The 22,975-nt window shown below is 40.9% G+C and overlaps 1 protein-coding gene across 4 annotated transcripts in view; it reads right to left on the bottom strand.

The window, feature by feature from the left end:
- LOC126295132 (zinc finger protein 708-like) overlaps positions 1 to 22,975 on the bottom strand; it is a 108,927-nt gene that overhangs the window by 67,374 nt on the left and 18,578 nt on the right. For all 4 annotated transcript variants that reach the window (XM_049987404.1, XM_049987405.1, XM_049987403.1 and 1 more), the window contains exon 4: positions 19,638 to 19,730. In XM_049987404.1, coding sequence (XP_049843361.1) covers positions 19,638 to 19,730 — 93 coding nt within the window. The remainder of the gene's footprint in view (positions 1 to 19,637; positions 19,731 to 22,975) is intronic.

Genomic DNA, 22,975 nt, shown 5'->3' with positions numbered 1-22,975 from the left:
GAGGATCTCGGTCATGGAGGGGAGTCAGGAATCTCTAAACACGGCTTACAGCGGGAGATACCCCAACACTCACCACCCTGCCCCAACACCAGAGAGAGATGGAAAAAACCTTACAACTGAGGATAAAAACAACTTTCCCCAAAGGAAACCGTGAACCAGGTCGACCATCTGGGAATCGTCAGCCAACATCAGAGGTAAATTGCAGGGGAGTTTGTACGTAGCACGCAGAGACAAAAGAAGGGGGCATTCAACCAAAATGTGGGCTACTGACTGGAAGGCTCCATAACCACAAAGTGGGGGTGGCTCATCACGCAAAAGTAAACCATGGGTCAATGGCCAATGTGGAGACGACACAGTGTCGTCGAGTGCTTTCGAGAGAGGCGAAAGAAATAACGCCACAGGCCTGGTGTCACCTTAAATGCACGAAGTTTATTAGACAGAGAAGTTGCCTCCCAAGAGTTGGCCCATGATTATGCGAAGTGGGATTTGATGTGAAGCTGTAAATCCGCTGCAGGTGGGGTTACAGAAAATGGGGGATAAGTGACTGCTCCCCCAGCCAAACGATCAGCGAGCTCATTACCTGGGATACCCACATGGCCAGGGACCCAAAGAAAGTTAACGGAACCAGCAGCATGATGAATATCAGTGAGATGGTCATGGATGGAAGAGAACAAGGGATGGCGCAAAAAACACTGGTCTATAGCCAGAAGGCCACTCATTGTGTCCGTATATAACAAAACACGGTTTTGTTGGGACTGTTTAATAAAGGTAAGGGACTGGGAAATTGCTATCAATTCCGCAGTAAACACCCCACATGTAGGTGACAGTAGATGATTTTCCATTCCAACAGAGGGCGTGAAGGCATATCTTACATGATTAGCAGATTTAGAGCTATCAGTGTAAAAACAACAGCATCCCGAAACATGGTCTTGGCACAGGATAGAATAGGAAGGATGAGTGGGAGAAGAACGGACAGTGAGTGCATAAGACACCAGAAGCTGGGGCCGCCGAACAGAAAGAGGGGGGAATCTCAGCTTCAACCATGAGACTATCAACAGGGCTAGTAGGTAAGGCACCAGTGGCCAAACGGATACTACGATCATTGACTGGATTCAATATGTGCAGTGTGGAAGTAGCAGCCGAACCATAAACTTGAGAACCATAGTCCAAGCGGGACAGAACTAGAGCACTATAAAGTCAGAGAAGGAGGGAGCGGTCCGCACCCCAAGAGGAGTGGGATAGGAAGCGAAGGACACTGAGTTTATGGAAACATCCTACCCCCAGAAGTCTGATATGGGGCAGCCAAGTGAGCTTGTCGTCGAAAAGAAGACCCAGGAAACGAAACTGTAGGACCACAGGGCATCGTTGTGAATTGAGATTGAGCTCTGGATCATGGTGGATTGTAGTACGGTGACAGAAGTGGACCAACCACGATTTTAAAGGAGAGAACTGAAACCTGTGTGAGAGAGTCCATGCAGACACACGCTGTATAGCTCCCTGGAGCTGCCACTTTGCAGAGGCCATGGAAGAGGAACGAACGCAAATGCAGAAATCCACATACAGGGCAGGGGCGACCAAAGGACTGACAGAGGCCACAAGTCCATTGATAGCTCAAATGGCTCTGAGCACTATGGGAATTAACATCTATGGTCATCAGTCCCTTAGAATTACTTAAACCTTACTAACCTAAGGACATCACACAACACTCAGTCAATGGGGCAGAGAAAACCATTGATAGCAATGAGGAAAAGAAGTACTCAAGACCGAACCCTGTGGGATGCAGCCGGATAGGAGGATGATGATGATGTCATTGCAAAATGGCTCGCAAGATGTTCCGCAAGAACTAACGGGTCTGTACAAAGGCCATCTGGGAAATGAAGGCCTGGGAGGGTGGTCTGCAGATGACAACATTGGAGAGAGCGAAGTGTAGCCCACACCTGTGAAGAACCAAATCGTTCCCAACATATCCGATTGCCCTGTTTGATTAAATAACGGGCTTTAGCGCGAAGGCGATTGAAGGTAATAAGGTTGGCAACGATGGATGCCTCTTAAGGTGTTGCAAACCCCGATGGCGATCACGGATGGCAATGGCCATAGTCCACCACACGACAAGCTGGCGACAAAATAGTATAGATGAGCGCGGCACAGTAAGGCTAGCAGCGCGAACAATCACATCAGACACGTCACATAGGACGTCATCAGTACAACCCAACTAAGAGGGAGAAAACATGACCTGTGCAGTGTATAGAGGCCAATCGGTGCGTTGGAAAACCAACGAGGTAACCTGTCCATCTGGGAGCGGGAAGGGAGAGAGAATCAATGGGAAATGGTCACTATCACAAAGGTCGTCGTGTGGCACTCAGTGTAATGGAGGGAGGAGGGAGAAGAAAGAGAAAGATCAATAACAGAAAAGGTACCATGACCGGCACTGAAGTGAGTAGGGGAGCCATCATTAAGAAGGCACAAGTCGTGGTCTGTAATAAACTGATCTAAGAGAAGACCTCATCTAGATGCAAATGCACTGCCCCACAAGGGATGATGAGCATTAAAATCCCCGAGAAGGAGGAAGGGAGGAAGAAGTTGCTGAAGAAGGGCAGTTAAGGCAGCAGGTATAATAGTGCTGTCAGAAGGGAGATAAAGATTGCAAAACCGTGACCTCAGGGGCCAGGTGGACCCTAACAGCAACTGCTTCCAATGTAGTTTGAAGAGGAATCCACACGCTAGCAATGTCTGTACGGACCAACGAACAAACGCCACCAAAAGCCCGCAGGGGTCCAACCCAATTTCGACAGAAAACACGGAACCCACAGAGGGTCAGTGAGTGAGCATCAGTAAAATGAGACTCCTGTAGAATCACACAAGCTGCAGAGTAAGATGGAGTAAGGGATTTCAATTCCGGAAGGTGACTGTAGTATCCATTACAATTCCATTGGATAACCACAGAATGATGATTTAAATGGGGGTTGTACAGGCTAAAACCAGTCATACCGCCAGGTCACCACATGTCGCCGACAAGAAGGGGGCGACATCTATGAACGACAGGTCAGAATCTGGTTGTGAAGCCAGAGATGGGACCTATGGTGACACCAGAGGCTCTTTGTCCCGGGACTTGTTTCTCCTTTTCAGGTTGAGATCAAGGAGGGCTGTGTGGCGTAAAGGAGCCAGCTGCAGCAAGATTGGGAACAGAAAGAGATCGGGCAACCTGGGGGCCGACAAACCGCGGTTCTCACGGTCATCGCGTGGCAGCAGACCTTTGGCCTGGAAGGTGCCAGGAAGGGGCATCCCGGGAGGGGCGCCCTTCACCGGCTGATGCCGAAGGAGTGTGACACTTCTCCGGCTGGGGAGGGGGAACAGCGCCCAGAGGAGAAGGTGTGGGATCTGCAAGGGAGGGGCAGAGGGGAGGAGTCTGGGATTGGGCTAAGAAGGGGGAGGAAGGGGTGAAGATGTAACTAAATCATAACTAGACGTCATGGGCACGGGGAGAAGACGTGTACACTTCTTTCAAGCCTCTGTGTAGGTTAAACGATCAAGGGACTTATACTCTTGTATCTTCTTTTCCTTCTTATATACTGGGCAATCTGATGAACGTGAAGAATGATTACCATGACAATTAACACACACAGGAGGGGGAACACAGGGACTCCCCTCATTGAGTGGACTCCACAGTCACCACAAAAAGGGGCCTGCGAACAGCGGGAAGACGTGTGCAAAACGCAAGCAAGCAAGCAATGAAAATACTGCATAGGAGGTGGGATGTACTGCTTCACATCACATCAATAAACAGTAATCTTTCCTTTCTCAGTGATGGTATCCCTCTCAGAGACCAGGATAAATGCACCAGTATCAATGCGATTGTCCTTAGGACCCTTCTGAACACACCGAACAAAATGAACACCCCGCCGTCTGATATCATCCCGAAGTTCCTTATCAGTTTGAAGGATGAGGTCCCTACGGAAAATCACACCTTGAACCATATTTAGAGACTGGTGGGGGGGTTAATGGACACAGGAATTGTGTCAAGATGAGGACAGGCACAATGGGCTGCAGACTGGGCACCTGAAGCAGTTTTGATCAGCAATGAACCCGACTGCATCTTGCTCAGGGAGTCCATTTCGCCAAACTTGTCTTCAATGTGTTCCACAAAGAATAGAGGTTTGGTATTGGTTAAAGTATCCCCATTAGTACTGGTACAAACCAGATAGTGGGGGAAAGGCTTTGCCCCTAGCCAACAGGCCTGACCTCCTTTCCAAGGGGGTAGCCATGGAAGGGAAGGCCAAAACGGCAACAGAAGCAGAACTCGAAGAATCAGTTCCACGCAGAGACACGGCTGCAGAAGAACAGCCAGAGTTCTGAGCCCGTATGCATTTCATTTGCACAGCATCCACCCTTATACCACCCACTCCGATCAGGGGCTCTCCTCATGGGCGCCACCCAGCCACAGCAATCACTGTCTGGCACGGCAGCCATCGCCGGGAGCTCCGATGCTCGAGGATGACGAGCAACCACTCCAAGGCTTGCATGAGGTGGTCACAGCTCAGGTATCAGAAGTGTGATCCATGTGTTCAGGGGTCTCAACGAAAAGGGTAAATAGCGACATGAGTTTTATAATCTGTAATATATGGTATGAAGTCTCTGTAAGTACCACTGGAAATTAATTTGAACAAATATTTAAGGTAAGTTAAAATTTATCATGCATTCAAACTTTCAAATACTACAAGTGAGATTGCAATCTGAGTAACATCAAATGCACAGGATTGATTGATACTGAACATTTGTCATTTAACATTGAAACACAAACAGATATACATCTAATATTTTGCTGTGGTGAACTATTTTCCTCACACGCCAAGTGAAATGCCACTAACTACCTATCCATTGGGAATTCTTTCCTGTGCAAGAAAGCCAACAACTGTGAGGCAGTATTTAAATTCACATTCATACAACTTTTGGAATAGTATCTTTGAGGAATTTTAGGACATTTCCAAGGTCAATGCTATGATGGAAAGTAGAATTTGTCACACATTTAAACACACTCATCAACTCACTGACGAACAAAAGATGGATGCAGTCAAAGTAAGTGAGGAACAGCAATAAGCAAAGGATTCAACAAATCAAATGTTCTCTGCTGCCTGATCTCTCAAAAAATCAGATGCATAGCCAACTGCTAATTTGTCACTTTCCAGCTATACAATATTACTCACAACTGTTACTTAGGGAAACACTAAAATTGAATTCAACAGTACTACATCAAACTGCACATCTCCGTTCCAGGTGTTAAATATAGCACTGTATAGTTTTTCATTAATTTTTATGAACACTGATTACAATTACACTGAATTTTACTACTGGTACACCAAAACTGCCACAAGCATAAACAACACATCAAACTGTACAGTTTCCATGGAACTCAATTGTATCCAGGGTATCTAAAATTTGACAAACTACTCAATTTGACAAGAACTAAATATACTCCACAATTCCATACACCAAACAATAGAATATTTTACACTACACCCTTACCTTTATCCTTGGTCAGTATGTGTTAGCACGTTTTTGACAAATTAACTATTATGCAGTGTGATGAAGATATGTCCATTTCAATTGGATGTAATTCAAACTTGGTATGTGCTACATAGTACCATAAAGCACCATGTAAATAAGCAGGAAGTTATGATCTCACCTGATATGACGCACTTGTTTGTATAGAAATATTCCTTTGTGTTTACTTTTGTAAAAGGATGTGTGGATACTGCCAAAAGGTTGACAATTCTTAGAAGAAGGGTACTAAATCTGTGTAGTCAGAACAGTGCCAGCATGCTTTTGAGGAGTTAAAAAAAGCTTAAATATTGAGTCCAATTGTGGCATTTCCAGATTTTAATAGAGAATTTGTTTTATTATGTGATGCACCAGGTTGTGTCTTATCAGAAGAGGTGGAATGCATAGAACATCCAGTTGCTTACACTCAAAGCAACTGAATTCTGCAGAATGAAATTATTCCACAAAGGAGAATGGGATGTTAACCTTATTTATGGATTCACTTATTTCAAATTTTATCTGTACAGTAAAACATTCAGAGTAATAACAGATCATGTGGCATTAAAATGGTGGTTAGATTTATAGAATACTTCCCAAAAGGTTGACAATGGGCAGCAAGACAGTGAATTTGATTTTGAACTTATGCATAAAACTGAGAAGAAGCATAGAAATGCAGATAGGTGAAGTAGAAAAGCAGCAGTATTACATATTACTCAGAATATCAGGGAACTACAAACCCAAGTCAAAGTCGTAGATAGGGAAGTTGTTATTAAAATGGTTGCAGTCTGTGGAAGATAGTGTTTCAGCTAGGGGTAAATTTGTTGCAAGAAGAGCAGTATTGAAAGGGTTTAAGAAAGTACAAAAGGAACTATTACTGAAGTTGAGGTTGCTTTCAGAACCTGAGCACAAATACTTGCCCTTTAACTTGGAGTAGCCACAGCATCAGTCAGAACTGATCAAAGGGAAGTTTCAATTTCCATTTCTATAACAGAGAAACAAGCACATCATGAGTGGTACATAGTTTGTATAACTCGTCAAGTGGGCAATACTGAAGAAATTTGTATGAGTAAAAACTCAGCAACTGTTATTAACTGCAAAAGACAGAGGAAAATATGTAGAAATGGAGGAAGCAAAGTTACAAAAATGCCACCGAGAGAAAACTGCTCTCTGTACAAGTATGGTAATATGAGTGAGGCAGAATTTCTGAGCAGTGGAATTGCTAATGGGACATAGGAGGAATGACAATGCAATAAAGAAGCAGTTCAACCAGAATTGTACTGTAAGCAGGTCAAGGCACTTGGGTTGTACCCTAGCTTTGACAAGATAGTAGTAGCAGCTAGTTGTTTCAAGAGGTGGAGGGGTACATGAGCAGCTGGGGTAACTCACTGGAGTATTGCCCAGCCACATTTGTACTGGCCAGAAGAGCCCATGGAAGTGCCACCTGCTGCAAATCTAACCAGCTTAAACTCTAGGGCCAGAACTAATGTAATCTATAAACACAGTTTTCAATCAGCAGGAGGGACCAATTTCCCTGGAAACCTTATTGCAGCATGTAAATTCATATTGTGAAAATCAGCACCAGAAAGAGGACACAGACTATTGTAATACCAACCACCACAGCAGCACTTGCTCTGCTGAGCCTGGTGTTGTTCTGGTACATTAAAGACAAAGAACATCAGAAGTTTGGACCCAGTCATAGTTCAGACTACCCTCGCATAAAAGAAGCAGAATGCACAGCGATATAGTATGAAATATGATTTATTTATTTTTGCTTTTATGTGGGAAGTATAGTGTTAGAAAAAGCTGTGCAAGAAGCATAGTAATGAAATTAGTTCCATGGTGTTTGAGTTAAGATGTAGGGTAAGGGGTCCTATGGAAATGTGCAAGATTAAGTGAAAAGGTTAAGGTAACTAATTGCTTGATACTTAAGAGGGAAAATATGGCTGGAAATAATGGTCGCCAGTAATTCTGGTGCAATGGGTAGTATAGTTTGGTCAATCTGAAGGGACAGTGTCTTGATAAAAAGAAGGTCAATGTAGTCGATTGACCATAAAAGATTGAAGCTTTTCATCACTTGCTACCAGAGCAGTATTTATAATACATGCCTTACGCCCTAAATAAACAATCTGGCACGTAGAAGCACTCAGCGGTTCATATACTACATAACTCTTGTCAGACTATCACAGCTGATGCCACATGCCTGTGACGCCCACAATGACATCCTCGAATGCAGTATAAGCTGCCTCCTCACTCTAGACATTGCCTTCTGTGAAGATGTGTCAACAATAGACATACAGCAGGTCTCCAACAATAAATTAGGCCACTGCTAAAGCCATCTGTACACAGTTTACCTTGATACAGCACGTCCAGCAGATGCTGTGAGCCCATATGCCAGTTGCCGTGTAGTACTAAGGTGGGACCTTACAGCTAAATAACAGTCCTCTCTTCTGAAGTCACATGTGGTCAACTCTGCCCTGGACTCTGGGATACAGTTTCAGTCTTTGTGAACTGTTGTCACAACCAACTACTAAAGAAAATACTTTTGTGTTACTGATAACACAAATCACTTTCAGTTCAAGTTCACTGGCACTGTAGACTGCAGTGACACATCATAGGCTAGACATGTTCTGAGTTTGTGGTGACACTGTTAGCAAGCTTGTGAAGTTCCACAACTCATGTTTATTGCATCAGTGCACTGCTGCTGCCAGCTGAATCCAGTGCTGCCAGACAGTGGTAGGTTCCCCACAGTATTGAATATATGACCTTTTTTAAGCCCGGCAGGAATTTGAAATCAAACACTGGAAATTTCTACATTGATTTTGAGAATAAGACACACTGGAAAATTGTAGGAAATTTTTTGAAGGAAAAAGTGTTGTACTCCATAAAATATGTAAAATATGGTATGTTTTTGTTCTCTCTAACATATAAGGTCAAATTGATGATGTATCTTTGTGAGTGACGCACTTTGGGTCTCAGTGACCCACAGCAGGTGTATCTAATATTACTCTTTCCAGGTGAAGGAACTAATAATTCCAAAAGCTAGTGAAGTTCCTTGTACTTTTGTGTGCATGTATTGTCAGTACTAGCTATTTCACCTCCTGAAGTTAAGTGAAGGAGAGCCATTTTGTGTGTCAAATTTTTAGTTTTGAGCCATTCCAAAATGTGAGCACGAGAGTAAAATATTATTTTCTGAAGCTTATCTCTGTTTTTGCATCAGGGTTTATCTGTAGTATCCATTTTCCTGTACGAGGAGGAAAATGTAAATAATTTCCCACATCTATTTTTTAAAAGCTAGGAGTAGAGGTTACAATGACATGAAGAACCTATGTCTTCACAATACATGCCTAACTAACTGATCAGTATGTCACTTCCTGTGTGCTGATTTGAACTGCATAGACCATGTTACAAAGTACATTTTGTTTGGCTACAGTGTTAGAGGCATTTTAAGTTTAAATTCATGTTTACTGCCAGATATTCTACTAAAAATACCAATTAAGTTGTGATATCGAAAGAAGAATTTAACATCAGGGCTTCTTACTACATAGATGGTAGGTCAGGAAGAAAGTTTAGGTTAATGTTAACTAACAAAAAAAGTAAACATTTTTAAAAATGTTGTGTAAAGCAAAGAATTTATGGGGGATTTCTGTTGTGAATGAAACAATAAAAGTATCATTTGAAGAATAATTAACACAGTAATAAATCTGTATATGAAGGCTGAAGCATTGTTACATATTATTAAAACTAGCTTTCTGTTCAAGATAGTGGATTGTAAATTACACAGAGAGCGAGAGAGAGAGAGAGAGAGAGAGAGAGAGAGAGAGAGAGAAATTTTGCAAAACTATAAGCAAATCAATTATAATTGGTTCAATGTAGAGAATAAAACAAGACAATATGACAAGACTTCAGAATAAAGGAAAGAGAGCAACTTAGCAAATGTCTAGATTTAAAATAAAGGAAAAGAGGAATAAGAGATTTTAATAGTATATACAAACAAAGTAAATGCACAATGACTCATGTCGCTGGAGTTAACACATGAAACAGTTTCTGATGCTGTGTTGTCACATAAATAATAGCTGATGTAAAGAGGATCTGGAAGATATGATGTCTGAAACAAGTTTACAATTTACAGAGATGGCTGTACTTCTCTATTTGAAAATGAGTACACATTATACAGTTTGTGTTTGCAACTATTTGAAGTGGAAATCGACTGTGTTATTCTTTGCTGCATGACACAGTAAAGTTGTCATGGATGCTGTTGATGGTACAATGAGAGTAGTAATGTGGAACCAGATGAAACACAGAAAATGGTATGCTGGCTGAGCTAAAGATTTTTATGAATAAACTCAAATTCAAGCAAAAACCATGTTTTATGGTACTGGAAGATGATTTCTGGACAACTAAGTAAGCATAGCTTATGTTCAGGTCAAACGTTTTGCTCATATTCAGAACTATTATTTTTTACCTTAAGCTATCTTAATATTGTCACAACCACCCTGAAGCTTGAAAAAAACCAAACCTTTCCATAACTGAGAATGCAACCCATCAAAGATGTGCTGGGTGTTCAGAGGAATAAAATGATTCTTGTGAGGATCAAACGGTGCAGATGAAGACACAATTGCAACAGATGCTGGCAATGATGTGCATGTTGATGTGAAATCATGGACTGTTTGTCACTGTTTAAATTTTAAATTTCTATAACATCTCTGAAAATGCAGAAGCTATGGTAATGTTTTTGAAACCCATTCCCAAAGCTACAATTTATTCACAGATACAAAAGTGACAGTGCTTTTTGTTAGAACTGAACAATTTTGAACATTAATAAATTAACTCATTATTATTTAAAAAGCAACAGATATTATTTATGTCTTAAGAATTTAGACCTGTGACTGTGTTGCAAGATCAATCTTTTTTTATATATAAGAAAATGTAATGTAATGGAAAACAAAGCTTTATGTATTTAAGCCGTATGATTGTTGTATACTTTTTGTTTTTTGGAGTATCAAAAAAATTGCATTATGAATGACGCTATTTGTGCAAGCCGTGTACAGAATCTATGATGTCCCAAATGCAATTAGTATTTGACTTTTATCTTCAAGATTTCAAGTTTTAGATACAATTATTGCATGCCTAATGTAACACATTCCTTAGGTGTTTGTATTTTAAAGGAAGATTGCAATTTGAATTATTTCTGATTTAAATATAATTTTTAAAAATTCTTACAGGAGCTATCTTTAATTGCACACAGCCAACTATGTGTACACATTAAGCATTTAGAAAAGGAGCTGTTACTATAACAATGAATGAACCTCACTTTTCATACATGTGATTGCCCAAGAGGAAACTTGGAATCACTCTTTCCTCAGCTGAAATGTACTTTTGATTTAACTGACCTTTAATGTGTAAGTATACTGTTGTACTCCATTAAGAAGTAATTATATCTCTATCCACTACAAGTACCAGGCCTACTGATCATACAACAAATTCAGTTTATTGCCAACATAAATTGGTGGATATTTGTGCATCACTTATTTCTACAATGAAGTAAACAAATTTATTAACTAATTTACAGGTTCTGTCAATTCTTCACTGCATTTTCTTCAGACAAAATACTTTTCGAAGCTATGCTGATTTTCTGATTATATGTCAATAAACCCTTGGGTTCCCACTAAAATTATCAAGAATGGTAACTCAGAAGAAGAGTATTTAGCTTTTATGTTGGCTAACTGTCACAACACAGCTGACCCACCCATAACTACACAAATGTTCTAAGGTGCAAAGATTACATTAACCTCTCAACAGAGTCACATCCTTTTATGACTAGAAATTAAGTATCTTCTGACATACTCAGCTATAACCTCACTTGAAGATCAGAATTATTTTGAGGAATTATTAAATTCTTTATGAAGTTGACAACTAAAGACAATATGATTCATCATTGAACACTTAGCACACATTCACTGAGATAATTACATTAGGAAAGATATGTACGATACTCTCTGTGTTTGCAATGTCTGTACCCAGACACTGGGATTAACAGAACAAGTATTTTTGAACATTATACATATTGGTTAGACAGAGATGAAAGAAAACCCAGTTTACCAGTAAAATTAAAAATAGGTTAGGCATATGTACCCATTTGCAGCAAGTATTTGTTTGGAATATGGATCTTGGCATTTTTCCATAAGTTTAATAGATAACAAGTACAAATAAGGGAGACTTAAATAATCAATGAAATGTTCTCTTTCACTATTTACAGCAGTCTCCGAATACTGGAATGACTTTCATTCTGTAACTGTAGATGTCACGTGGTTTTAAGGAAAAGAACTCATTGAACAAGGTTCACAGTGCATTTTCATCTGGAAAGGAAGTTCCTTGAAAGTTGTTCAATAGAAAGCAGAAAAGGAGAAAATCTGAGGGTGCAAGATCAGTTGAATAATGTAGGTGTGCAATGACTTCAAAACTCAACTCTTTTGTACTGTTTTTTTCAGTCTAGAAGCTTGCGGGCGGGCTTATCATGGAGTAGTGTCTTCCTGATCATTGTTCATGTACTGCATCTGCAACACATCCCAGTTATTGACAGTAAATGTCGACAGAATCAGTTGTTGAATCTCAAGGATGCAATTCGAAGTACACCACACAGGATGTACAACACTCTTTTGCGGATGCTTTTTGTTGCTGCTTTCTTTAAGCTCAACCTTTCCTTTCCTTTTCCTTATTTTAGCAGACAGACACCATTTCTTATCAGCATAATAATACAGGGCAGGAATGATTAGTGTTGTTTACAAGCAACTGATGACAGGTGAGCAAGGATGCACATATGGCCATTCATTTTTGTTTTAGAGCATGTGGTATTTGTACGATCTATTTTTGAGCGTTCCCCACTGGATACAAATGTCAGAAGGTCATGAAATGATCACAGCTCATCACATTTGCCAGTTCTCAAGTACAATGGCATGGATCATTGTGAGTTAATACATTTAAATGATCATCAACAACCCCGAAGTCATCACTAATGGCAAAACACTTCTCCTCAGAATGACAAAACCTTATTCTTGCCAAGCTCTGTCCAATGGCATTGAACACAAATGGGGAACAAATGTTTCTGGCTGCCTCCACTGCTGTTATCCCTCTATAGAACTCAAACAGAAAAATATGTTAACAGTGATCCTATTTCTCCACCTGGTATTCCACTTTCTAGGGACCACAGTTCCACTCAGTATCTTCAAATGACAAAATGACAATATGTAAACTCAAATATATGGAAACTCAAAGAGCAATAGTGAACTACAAATAAAAAATGACAATTGATAAATAAACCCTCAGCAACTGGAATACCAAAATACAAAATGAAAGTGCTATCAAGTTGTCCACCACCCTAATATTTAAGAAAAAATGAGATGATATCAGGCCATAAAAACAATTTCTTAACAGCAGCTGAAAAAACTGGGGGGAAAACTGACCATTGAAATTAGATCCAGACGACTCAGTCAGGAAGTGTACACTCAACCAGACATCAGTTTCATCGGATGAATGCAGTAGAAGTGGAGAAAACTTATTGCAAATCGTTACAACCTTGATCTCCCTTTACTCAGGAAACTGTAGTGTAATTGTGTTAAAATAATTACACTTACAAGAACTGAATCTTAGCTTAGTAATGAAAAACTGGGTCATAGTAATAAATGATACCTTGGGAGGAAGAGAGAGAAGTATCACAGGGTTCAACATTTGATTTATCCTTACCTACATAAATGTTGTGCTAAATCCATTGGAAGTGCCTGAAAAATCTGCAATGCTTGCCAATGAAAAGTATACTGATAACTGGCAAACACATTCATACTAGAAACAGCTAGGAGAATAATGGAACATGCTTGCAACTGGTTTACAGGAAACAGAACAAAAATTCAACCTTTATACTTACAAAAATGCACATCATGCAATTCCAAACAAATCAAAATGATTTACTGGTACAAGACATCAATGACAGACACTAGATGAGAATCCATGCGATAAGTTCTTGGGCATTTGGATCAATAATAAGTTAAAGAGGCACCAGCATGAGAATGAGTTAACCAAAACTTTTATATCTCTCTGTCTTGCAATTAATGAATTTTCCTCCAGTGTCAACTTGCAGAAATGCTTCCTAGCATGCTTTCACTCAGTACTATCCTATAGGATAATCTTATATGGCATGGCTTCTATGAACAGAATAACATTTATCTGATACAACCTTCTAGCAAGAATGTGGTGTGATGTTGACAACTGGACACCTTGCATAAAGCTCTTCACTGACCTAACGAATTTTGCACCTACATGTCATGATGGAACTCCTTATTGGTTTTTACATTAAACAACATATAAATATTTTATTTATTTCCAGTTGGCTGTCCCAAAAGATAATTCCAAAAACAAGTGAAAAATCCAAAAGAAGCCATCATAACTGCCTCCAGGTGAGTAATGCTGAGGGCATCAACTTGACAAGTTTACCAATTTGTTGACCCAATTTCAATTGAAATGTAAGCAGACACCAAGAAATTGTACGCAGTATGTCTCATTTAGTGTGTGATCATTGATGTTTACTTCTTCCAGTAGCAGGTCATTTTTGATTGCTTTACATTTTATAAAATGAGTCTTCAAGGGACAACTTGAACTGGTAGCTGCAGCATTAATAAGGGTAAAGTGCTGTGCATTATGGCACAGGAAGTTTGTTGGTAGTGATCACGATTTATTATTCAACTCATGTACTGTAATTAACAGTTTAATGAGATTAACACTGACTGAATCTGAAGAGTAGGGAATTCTTTAAGAAACGGAAGAAAGTGGATGATATTAGAAAACATATAGACGGACAAAAAACAGAAGAGATGGAAAATGATCAGAAATATAATTTATCATCTGTATGGTGTTCCACTGCATTGTAACCTGCATGGAAGAGCACTTCTGAACAGTAAGCTGCCCGAGGTATTAATCAGCTACAAGGAGCTCCAGACCTGACCATGAAATTTGCTTCATTTCACAGTATAGTATCTTTTTTATTGGTAGGAGTTTGTGAAAGGCTCCACCCATGGGAACAGCAGTGAGTTTCCTATACTGACATGCTAGCAAATGAATGGATCAAGTCTATCACCTGGATGCTTAAATGTGTTGAAAAGAATTTTGATATTTGTGATTAGTAAATGACAAATTTGATCCTAAACACAGCTGTTTATGACAAAATTATAGCCTTGTGAAATCTGATGATTTTAAAGATCCTGAGGAATTGCTTACACAGGTGTAACTTCTTTCAGAAAAATATGATAACCTTAATTTGTCTGAACATTTCAGAATTTTTTTTCAATAAATTAAATTTGTTTTCAACACTGTAACGTCTTCTCTGGCTAGAGATGGGGTGTGAACATTATTCATTCGTTCATTCTTTGTTTAACACATCACATTCCGTAAATGATGATGTGGGATGAGCCAGGCTGCAAATCTGAAGGCAGAGGCTCCCACAAGAGTTTACCTATGTGAAGTATGCAGACAACCAGCTGCTTGTGACTAGTGCTAATGTCACACTGCTAATTATGGGAACTGCTAATAAATTATTTTGTAAGTATGTATATGTACATTTACTACTATGAAAAATATCACTGTTGTTCCTGCTACATTAACCAGCTATTTATTTTCCTAGTATCTCCTAATACACCGATGCTCTGCTATCCACCTAATGGGGTGTCGTGAAGGGTACCCCATAACCCTGCTGGTCATTTCCTTTCCGATTCCACTTGCAAATATGAGGGAAAAAGACACTATATGTGCCTCCATATCAGCCCTGATTTCTCAAATTTTATCTTCATAGTCCGTATGTGCAATGGATGTTGGAAACAACAAAATTGTTCAGCAGTCAGCTTTAAATGGCTGTTCTCTAAATTTTCTAAATAGTGTTCCTTGAAAGAACACCACTTTCCCTACGGGCATTCTCATTCGAGTTCCTAAAGCATATCCGTAACACCTGTGTGTCGTTTCAACCAACCAGTAACAGATGTAGCAGCCTGCCACTGAATTTATTCTCCAACAAAGTATTACTTTGCTATCTTGCTAGCTTGCTCTAGCTTCTCGTGCAGTTAAAATTCCCAGTTCCACAATTAATACAGAATCTTGCTAGCCATATGCCTGTATATAAATTGTCAGCCTTATTTTTCTTCATTATTAAGCCCTAGCATTTTATGCTCCCAAGACGACAAAGACTGCATGTCACTCCAACTGACAGAGCTACAATGTTCACTGCACAACTGCATGTGCTACTCAGGATCACTGTTATGGTCACACATCCTACTCGTAGATTTGCTCAGGTGTCTACCACTATTTAATTTGTTGTTGTTGTTGTTGTTGTCTTCAGTCCTGAGACTGGTTTGATGCAGCTCTCTATCCTGTGCAAGCTGCTTTATCTCCCAGTACCTACTGCAACCTACATCCTTCTGAATCTGCTTAGTGTATTCATCTCTCGGTCTCCCTCTACGATTTTTACCCTCCACGCTGCCCTCCAATGCTAAATTTGTGATCCCTTCATGCCTCAAAACATGTCCTACCAACCGATCCCTTCTTCTAGTCAAGTTGTGCCACAAACTTCTCTTCTCCCCAGTCCTATTCAATACCTCCTCGTTAGTTATGTAATCTACCCATCTAATCTTCAGCATTCTTCTGTAGCACCACATTTCGAAAGCTTCTATTCTCTTCTTGTCCAAACTAGATATCATCCATGTTTCACTTCCATACACGGCTACACTCCATACAAATACTTTCAGAAACGACTTCCTGATACATAAATCTATATTCGATGTTAACAAATTTCTCTTCTTCATAAACGCTTTTCTTGCCATTGCCAGTCTACATTTTATATCCTCTATACTTCGACCATCATCAGTTATTTTGCTTCCCAAATAGCAAAACTCCTTTACTATTTTTAGTGTCTCATTTCCTAATCTAATTCCTCCAGCATCACCCGACTTCATTCGACTACATCCCATTATCCTCGTTTTGCTTTTGTTGGTGTTCATCTTATATCCTCCTCTCAAGACACTGTCCATTCCGTTCAACTGCTCTTCAAGTCCTTTGCCGTCTCTGACAGAATTACAATGTCATCGGCGAACCTCAAAGTTTTTATTTCTTCTCCATGAATTTTAATACCTACTCCAAATTTTTCTTTTGTTTCCTTTACTGCTTGCTCAATATACAGATTGAATAACATCAGGGAGAGGCTACAACCCTGTCTTACTCCCTTCCCAACCACTGCTTCCCTTTCATACCCCCTCGACTCTTGTAACTGCCATCTGGTTTCTGTACAAATTGTAAATAGCCTTTCGCTCCCTGTATTTTACCCCTGCCACCTTCAGAATTTGAAAGAGAGTATTCCAGTAAACATTGTCAAAAGCTTTCTCTAAGTCTACAAATTCTAGAAACGTAGGTTTGCCTTTTCTTAATCTTTCTCCTAAGATAAGTCGTAAGGTCAGTATTGCCTCACGTGTTCCAACATTTCGACGGAATCCAAACTGATCCTCCCCGAGGTCCGCATCTACCAGTTTTTCCATTCGTCTGTAAAGAATTTGCGTTAGTATTTTGCAGCTGTGACTTATTAAACTGATAGTTCGGTAATTTTCACATCTGTCGGCACCTGCTTTCTTTGGGGTTGGAATTATTATATTCTTCTTGAAGTCCGAGGTTATTTCACCTGTCTCATACATCTTGGTCACCAGCTGGTAGAGTTTTGTCATGACTGGCTCTCCCAAGGCCGTCAGTAGTTCTAATGGAATGTTGTCTACTCTGAAGGCCTTGTTTCGACTCAGGTCTTTCAGTGCTCTGTCAAACTCTTCACGCAGTATCTTACCTCCCATTTCGTCTTCATCTACATCCTCTTCCATTTCCATAATATTGTCCTCAAGTACATCACCCTTGTATAAACCTTCTATATACTCCTTCCACCTTTCTGCCTTCCCTTCTTTGCTTAGAACTGGGTTTCCATCTGAGCTCTTGATATTCATACACGTGGTTCTCTTCTCTCCAAAGGTCTCTTTAATTTTCCTGTAGGCAGTATCTATCTTACCCCTAGTGAGATAAGCCTCTACATCCTTACATTTGTCCTCTAGCCATCCCTGCTTAGCCATTTTGCACTTCCTGTCGATCTCATTTTTGAGATGTTTGTATTCCTTTTTGCCTGCTTCATTTACTGCATTTTTATATTTTCTCCTTTCATCAATTAAATTCAATATTTCTTCTGTTACCCAAGGATTTCTAGCAACCCTCGTCTTTTTACCTACTTTATCCTCTGCTGCCTTCACTACTTTATCCCTCAGAGCTACCCATTCTTCTTCAACTGTGTTTCTTTCCCCCATTGCTGCCAATTGTTCCCTTATGCTCTCCTTTAAACTCTGCACAACCTCTGGTTCTTTCAGTTTATCCAGGTCCCATCTCCTTAAATTGCCACCTTTTTGCAGTTTCTTTAGTTTCAATCTACAGATCATAACCAATAGATTGTGATCAGAGTCCACGTCTGCCCATGGAAATGTTTACAATTTAAAACCTGGTTCCTAAATCTCTGTCTTACCATTACATAATCTATCTGATACCTTTTAGTATCTCCAGGATTCTTCCATGTATACAACCTTCTTTTATGAAACAACCTTCTATTTAATATAAGTTACATACTTTCAAAGTAACAAGTGAGGTAAACGTCAGTGATTTCAGTGCCAACCACATGATATGTTTTTCCAGACCACAGAATCAGCAACACACTGTTCTGCACACTTGCATTGGGAGCAGTTTTCAATGCAGTGGACACTATCTCTGCACCTCTGGGCCTGGTGCCATGCAGGCATCTTGTGCGACCTGTGATCTCTTGCGCTGCATACCAAGGTCAGTATTGCCTTTTATATTTTCATGGTAAGTGCTCACCAACAACAATCCAGCCACTTTGACAACTACAGATACGCCTTAAGACACCCTACAGTTCGTTGTTTTAGCCGAACGTCTCTTTTGCACATTCCTGTCTACTATGCATGGCATTCTTATTCCTGTAAAACCCTTCTTGTGGAACATCATCACTAGTTTGACTTACTGTCCTGTCTACTTGTGATGCCAATGCATTCCTTTCATTTGTTTAAAATGGTGAAATTTAGTACTGGCCTGTTAGCTGCGAATCAGCTACATTCCTTTACATACTGTCTGAGCTGTTCCTAACCTGATAGTTTGGTTCCTTGGCCTGTATGCTTGTATAATCACCACACATTTCAGTGTCTGAAGAAGCCAACACTTCAGTGCATGAAGAATCCTTACAACCGAAACAAGTTTGTTTATGGACAATGCTATCAAGAGTGAGCCAGTACCAAAAAATTGTGAATAGAATGTTCCCCAGTCTTTGTCTCATTTTACTCCTGTGACATATTTATCACTGTGGCCAAATCTTTCCATACACAAGGTCATAAAGCATATGTACAAAAATTAGTATTTCTCTTTTTACATCTGCAATGACTCTAATGGTGAGGTCATACATGGCTTCACCTATGTACAATCATTCACCAAAAGCCATACACAGTTTTTATTACTGAAAAATTTATTACTAATACAAAAGGTACCACAGAAGCTGCCACAAATTGGCCAAAGTATCTGGGCTGATCTAAAACTGCAATTTTATCTCTCTTTTTTGGAACCCAAAAACATTTTAGGACAAACTCAAGAATAACTATGATACACACCAAAAAATAAGAATAGCCAATGTTCTTTTGAATTGTATTGATAAGAAGTTATTGAAAGGAGGAATATTTTCAAATGACCTACACTTAAAATAAATGTGAATTTAGTGTATCCATCACACACATCCATTATACAATATAGTTGATACCAACAAGGGCTACAGTGAATAGGATTATACCAGGCAATAGTCCTCTTTCACTTTTATTTAAGACTGTCAGCATGTTACAGGTGATATGAAAGTCAAATGTAGGAGTACAAGAATACAATTATGAACAGCAACAATCTGTGGCAATTCCACTGCAGTGCATCCTTTGCTCTACACAATTGACAAAGACTTGTTACTTGATTACATGCAATACATTAGACATGTAAATACTTACAATATTCTCAGTTACATCCATTTCCAAATTTAACTCAGGATCCTCCTTGATAAAATCACTGGACCAAGATACTGCCAATGGATCTTTAATAGTCTGAAAGAAGAAAACAATCTTAATTACAGCTACTTGCTAACTTCTGTGTGTATGACACAGTTGTCAATATTCCTTTCTCATGTATATCATCCAACTTCGTAGGTATTCATATCGATTGGCCAGAGTGAGTATCAGAATGCATCCATATCAGTTCTAATGTGTCTGATTTTGGTTGGTTGGAGAAGGGACCAAACTATGAGGTCATCAGTCCCTCCAACCTGAGATTAACTAAAACCAATAAAATTCCACATTAAAAGAGGGAATTACAACATCCATAAAATGATAAGCTATTGACAGGGAAGAAAGGGAAAGGACAGAAGACGACATGAGGGAAAGAAAGCGACTAATGACATGGGCATGAAGGAAGGAGCACAGGAGGTGAGAGATGCTCAGGACATAGCAGACCCCATGAGGAAAGGAGTGGGAAGGTAGAGAGCTGCCATGAACCACCAAGCCCAGTTGAAGGCAAACCGGCTGGGATAAAGGGGGGAGCATGAAAGCCTGCCATCCCCTCAACTCACCAATAAGGTAGAAGGCCTCTTCCTTTAATAAAGCAATAAAAACCCCAATCATGAATAAAACTTAAAATGAGATCTGTCACTGAGGCATCATCAGCCAACACCAGGGGCAGCGATTTTGGAAAGCTAAAAGTCTGTCGTAGGGTGGCTAAGTTGGGGCAGTCCAACAAGATGTCAGCCACAGTCAACATTGATCCACAAAGACAGAGAGGGGGGCCTCACAATGGAGGAGATAACCATGAGTCAGAAAGTATGGCCAATGCGGAGCCCACAGGATGACAGAAGCCTTATAAGAAGCCCGTAAGGAGGACAGCCATGGAGTTGCAGAAGCCTTAATTGCCCTGAGCTTGTTCGGAGAAGAAAGAGTGCTCCATTCGGCATCCCAAAGGCCCAAAGCCTGACAATGTAATGCTGAGTGAAGGTCTATTTCTGGAATGCCAACAGCAAGAGACAGCCTGGTAGTAGTTAATTTATCCAGTCGATCAGCAAGTTCATTGCCTGGAATCCCAATATGGCCTCGGGCCCAAATGATAACCACTGAGCATCCATGTTGAACGAGGAGAGAAAGGAAGTCCTGAATAGCGATGACCAATGGGTGAATGGGTGGTGAGGGAAGCAGTAGCCAATAGCGTGCAAACCGCTCAATGAGTCGCTACAGATAGTAAAGGCTAGTCCTGAGCAGGAGCATATATGATCCAGTGTGCGCAAGATGGCTACTAAATCTGCAGTAAAAACACTACAGCCATCTGGCAAGGAATGAAGTTCCGTGCATTGTGCATAGATGTAAGCAAAACCAGTGCAACTAGCGACCATGGAGCCATCAGTATAGATCACTTCTGAACCCTGAAAGGAACTGAGGACACAGGAGAACTGGTGATGAATAGCCATTGGAGGGACAGAATCCTTTGAATCTATTGAGAGATGAAAACAGAGTTGCGGCCGAGAGACGCAGCATGGAGGGGTACATGTGTGAGCACAGAAGACAGGTGGTAAAGGCAAGTGCTGAAGCTCAGAAAAGAGCGACTGAATGCGGACAGTCATGGTAAGCCCACATTGTAACCATTGCTGTGGCAGGGTGGTGATCATGTCTGGATAAAGGAGACCATAATTAGGGTGCAGTGAATGTGGACTGCATAAGATATCACCTGTTGCTGGCACAAAACTCACAGTGCCGGAATCCCTGCCTCTGCGAGAAGGACAAGTACGGGGCTAGTCTGGAAGGCACCAGTCGCAAGTCGGACCCCACAGTGGCGGACAGGGTCTAGGATGTGCAGTGTCGAAGGCGATGCAGAACCATAGACAGGACTTCAATAGTCCAAACGAAACTGGACCAATGCTTGATAAAATCACAAGAGAACAGAGCGGTCTGCACTCCAGGTGGTATTGCACAGACACCTAAGAACATTGAGATGGGACCAGCATGTCCTCTTCAGCTGGCGAAGGTGAGGGAGCCATATCAATCGGGAATTGAAGACCAGACCCAAGAAGCAATGGGTGTCCATCACCGCAAGGGGCTGGCCATCAAGGAACAGTTCCGGATGGGGATAGACTATACGGTAACCGCAGAAATGCATGACAAGTCTTGGCTGCCATAAACTGGAAGCCATGGGAGAGAGCCCATGAGTGGGCCTGACAGATTGACCCTGTAGATGGCATTCTGCAGCACCCATTATAGAGGAGGTGAGGTAGATACAAAAACCTGTCAGCATACAAAGAGGAGGGCACTGTTGGCCCTACAGCTGTAACTACACCATTAATGGCTATGAGAAAGAGAGGGACGCTCAGCATGGAACCCTGTGGAACCCCATTTTCTTGCTGATGGAGAGAGCTGTAGGAGGAGCCAACCTGGACACGAAAAAAGCGATAAGAAAGAGGAATTATGGATAATAACGGGCAGAGCACCACAAAGGCCCCATTCGTGAAGAGTCGTGAGGATGTGGTGGCACCAGGTGGTGTCATAGGCCTTATTCAGATCAAAGAGACTGCAAGGCGGTGTTTCCAATGGGCAAAAGCTGACCAGATAGCAGACTCTAGATGTACCAAGTTATCCACTGTAGAGTGGTCACAGCAAAAACCACTTACAGTCGATGCCAAAAGGTCGCACGAGTCAAAGATCCAAAACAGTCGCCGACTCACCATGCATTCAAGCAGTTTGCAGAGGGTGTTAGTAAGACTAATTGAACGGTAACTATCCAACTGAAGACACTGCTTCCCTGGCTTCAGCCCCAGAAAACAATACTATCCTGCCAAAGGGTACGAAATACTCCCTCACGCCACAGATGGTTGAAGAGGGTCAATGTATCATGGTGGCCAACCACTGGTAAGTGTTTGAGCATTTGGTTATGTATCTGATCTGGTCCAGGAGCTGTCTCAGGACAAAGGGCGATGGCACTGGCAAATTCCCACTCACTAAATGGGGCAGTATATGGTACTGAGCAGCAAGTAACAAAAGACAAAGGCAGTCGTTCGGAATGCTTTTTCAGGAGAAGGAACATGGGCAGATACTGAGCTGACACCGAAGCTTGAGCAAAGTATTGACCGAAATTTTCAGCCACAAAGTCCGGATTGTTAACGATAACCTCATGTACAGAAGTTCTCGCGACCTTAGTGGGAGGACAGTGGCCAAAAATTCGCTGGAGTTTCACCCAGACTTGTCAAGACGGGGTGTGGAGTCCTATGGAAGCCAGATATCGTTCCCAGCAAATCAGTTTCTGAAATTTGATTAGG

The sequence above is a fragment of the Schistocerca gregaria genome, chromosome 11 (genome assembly GCF_023897955.1).
Source record: "Schistocerca gregaria isolate iqSchGreg1 chromosome 11, iqSchGreg1.2, whole genome shotgun sequence".
NCBI lineage: Eukaryota > Metazoa > Arthropoda > Insecta > Orthoptera > Acrididae > Schistocerca > Schistocerca gregaria.
This window is presented reverse-complemented; position numbering and strand designations above follow the sequence as displayed.